This window comes from Arachis ipaensis, chromosome B01 (assembly GCF_000816755.2).
Source record: "Arachis ipaensis cultivar K30076 chromosome B01, Araip1.1, whole genome shotgun sequence".
Classification (NCBI taxonomy): Eukaryota; Viridiplantae; Streptophyta; class Magnoliopsida; order Fabales; family Fabaceae; genus Arachis; species Arachis ipaensis.
This window is the reverse complement of record NC_029785.2, coordinates 14210329-14212700: the sequence shown is the minus strand read 5'-3', so window position 1 is coordinate 14212700 and position 2372 is coordinate 14210329. Positions and strand designations below refer to the sequence as shown.

Here is a 2372-nt window from a genome sequence, read left to right as displayed (position 1 = left end):
TCCACAAGTATTTGAGAATAAATTTAATATAATTTAAATTTTTTTCGATATATTTTTAGTATATTATGGATATTTTTTTCATTAACCTTAAAATACCGTTTAAATAGGAGTTGATTGAAATTGACTACATTCTTTATTAATTAAGAAAAAAGAAGCATTTTACTATCAAAATTGTTCTTCTTATTTAATTTCTTCGTACAGGATCGGATAACTACAAATCATCCAAATTTTAGTTATGGTATATATTTTTATCTAATTTCCTATTAAAACAAACTTAAATTAGAATTTATATAATAATTCCAAAACATTACCAAACTAAAAAATGAAAAGTATTAAAAGCAAACAAGTAAACCTCTTTCAATACAAAAAAAAAAATTCTTATAATTAACAACAAATATTAAGACACTTGTCAAATTTTGATTTGATGGTCAATCCATGATGATCATTATAGTCATCAAACATTCAACGTCGACCAAGATATCTAAATATTCAATAACTTGTATAAGGAAAAATAACTTATTCCACTAAGTCAAACTCCTGACCCCAAGTTAGTAAAACAATAAAAGACGCTTCAATTTATTACAAAAATTAAATAGGAAAATGAGTGAGCGACTATGAGCTGCCACACACCCATTAGCACGAGATGCTCTTTCAAATTCTAAAACATAAATATAGCTTTCTAGTTTCCAGTATAAGACAAGCGATAACAACCCACCACCAAACCCCACTTTTCAAAGATTACCCTCTTTTCTTTATATTCGCGCCCTTCAAATATATCATTGTGAAACAAGTTGAAGAACACCATCATCATCATGGTGAATCTTGTGGCAGCACAGAAGCCCTTAATGCATGCTCTAATGAAGATGGCAGGGATAACTCCCTATACAGTTGAGATAGAGCCAGGGACAGTGATGAGTTTCTGGGTCCCTTCAGAGACCGTAAAGAAACCAAAGAAAAAAGACCAAAAACCCCAAATCATATCCCAACCCAAGAAGCCAACTGTGGTGCTGGTGCACGGGTTCGCCGCCGAAGGGATAGTGACGTGGCAGTTCCAGATTGGAGCTCTAACAAAGAAATACTCTGTCTACGTTCCTGACCTTCTTTTCTTCGGAGGCTCCAAAACCAACAAGACGGAGAGGTCACCGACGTTCCAAGCGCAGTGTCTGGCGGCGGCGCTGAGGAAGCTTGGGGTGGAGAAGTGTGTTGTGGTTGGGTTTAGTTATGGTGGAATGGTGGCTTTTAAGATGGCCGAGATGTATCCTGAGATGGTCCAAGGACTGATCATCTCAGGGTCCATCTTGGCCATGACGGATTCCATCAGTGTTACCACGCTGCAAGAGCTTGGATTTTCTTCGTCGTCCGAGCTCTTGCTGCCTACATCTGTGAAGGGCCTTAAGGCCCTTCTCTCTGTTGCTGCCCACAAGAAGCTGTGGTTCCCGGATCGTTTGCACAGAGATTTTCTTGAGGTATGTATGCCTTTGCAACTTTGCTTTTATTTTTTTTTCTCTTTAATAAAATATTTTTTTGGTGATCACAATTTCTGAAAGGAAAAGTATATGGAACCAAAACGTAATCAGCTAAAAAGTAAACAAAACCGTTTAATTAGAATAATTTTTTGAATAATATGTTTGACACATGTACAACTTCTTGTTAATATAGACTTTATTTAGTTTTTTATGATCAGATCCTCTTAGGAGTTGATGACGAATAATATAATTGAATTGAAGACATTAAATATGTGATGGTAATTTTTGATTTTATCTTTAGTATATATTTAATTGTCTTTTACACTGAAAATATACCTATATAAATTAAATATTTTTTAAAAACAAAACATTACATAATCAATAAAATTTATTATTTTTATTAATATTTGACTAACACATTAAATTCTAAATCCTAATAATATAAAAAATGTAGTGTTGAATTAATATTAACAATATTAATAAAAATATTAGTGTATAATATTTTTCATTTTTTAATTGGTTGAATTATTAAAACTAATACTAAAAAAATAATAACATATATATTGTTCATAAAATAAAAGAGTAAATGCGAATTCGGACATTGTTTAATTTATTGTTTCAAAGATCATAAGACTCCTGAAAACAAAATTAATTTGCAGTTTGTGATCATTTATCATGTGAGCGCATATTGGTTACTCATTATTGTTCAACTCTTATTTTTTTTTGTCCTTCAAAAATACTTTAAAAGTGCACTTTCAAGCCTGACCTATAATAACTTATTAGCTTCTTTACACGATGAATGATTATCGTTTCTGATCCAGTTTCAAAATTTATTAATAAATATTTAGAATTACTAATCTTGTTACTACGTTCTTCTAATAAATATATATCTTTAATTTTCTGGGT

General features: G+C 31.4%; 1 protein-coding gene across 2 annotated transcripts in view; it reads left to right on the top strand.

Moving 5' to 3' along the window:
• The window catches only part of LOC107625775 (epoxide hydrolase 3), a 4124-nt gene continuing 2428 nt past the window's right edge, over window positions 677-2372 (top strand). Inside the window, exon 1 of one of the 2 annotated variants that reach the window (XM_016328503.2) lies at window positions 677-1466. In XM_016328503.2, coding sequence (XP_016183989.1) covers window positions 813-1466 — 654 coding nt within the window. In that variant the 5' untranslated portion in view covers window positions 677-812. The remainder of the gene's footprint in view (window positions 1467-2372) is intronic. The other variant, XM_016328488.2, reaches the window with a different exon arrangement.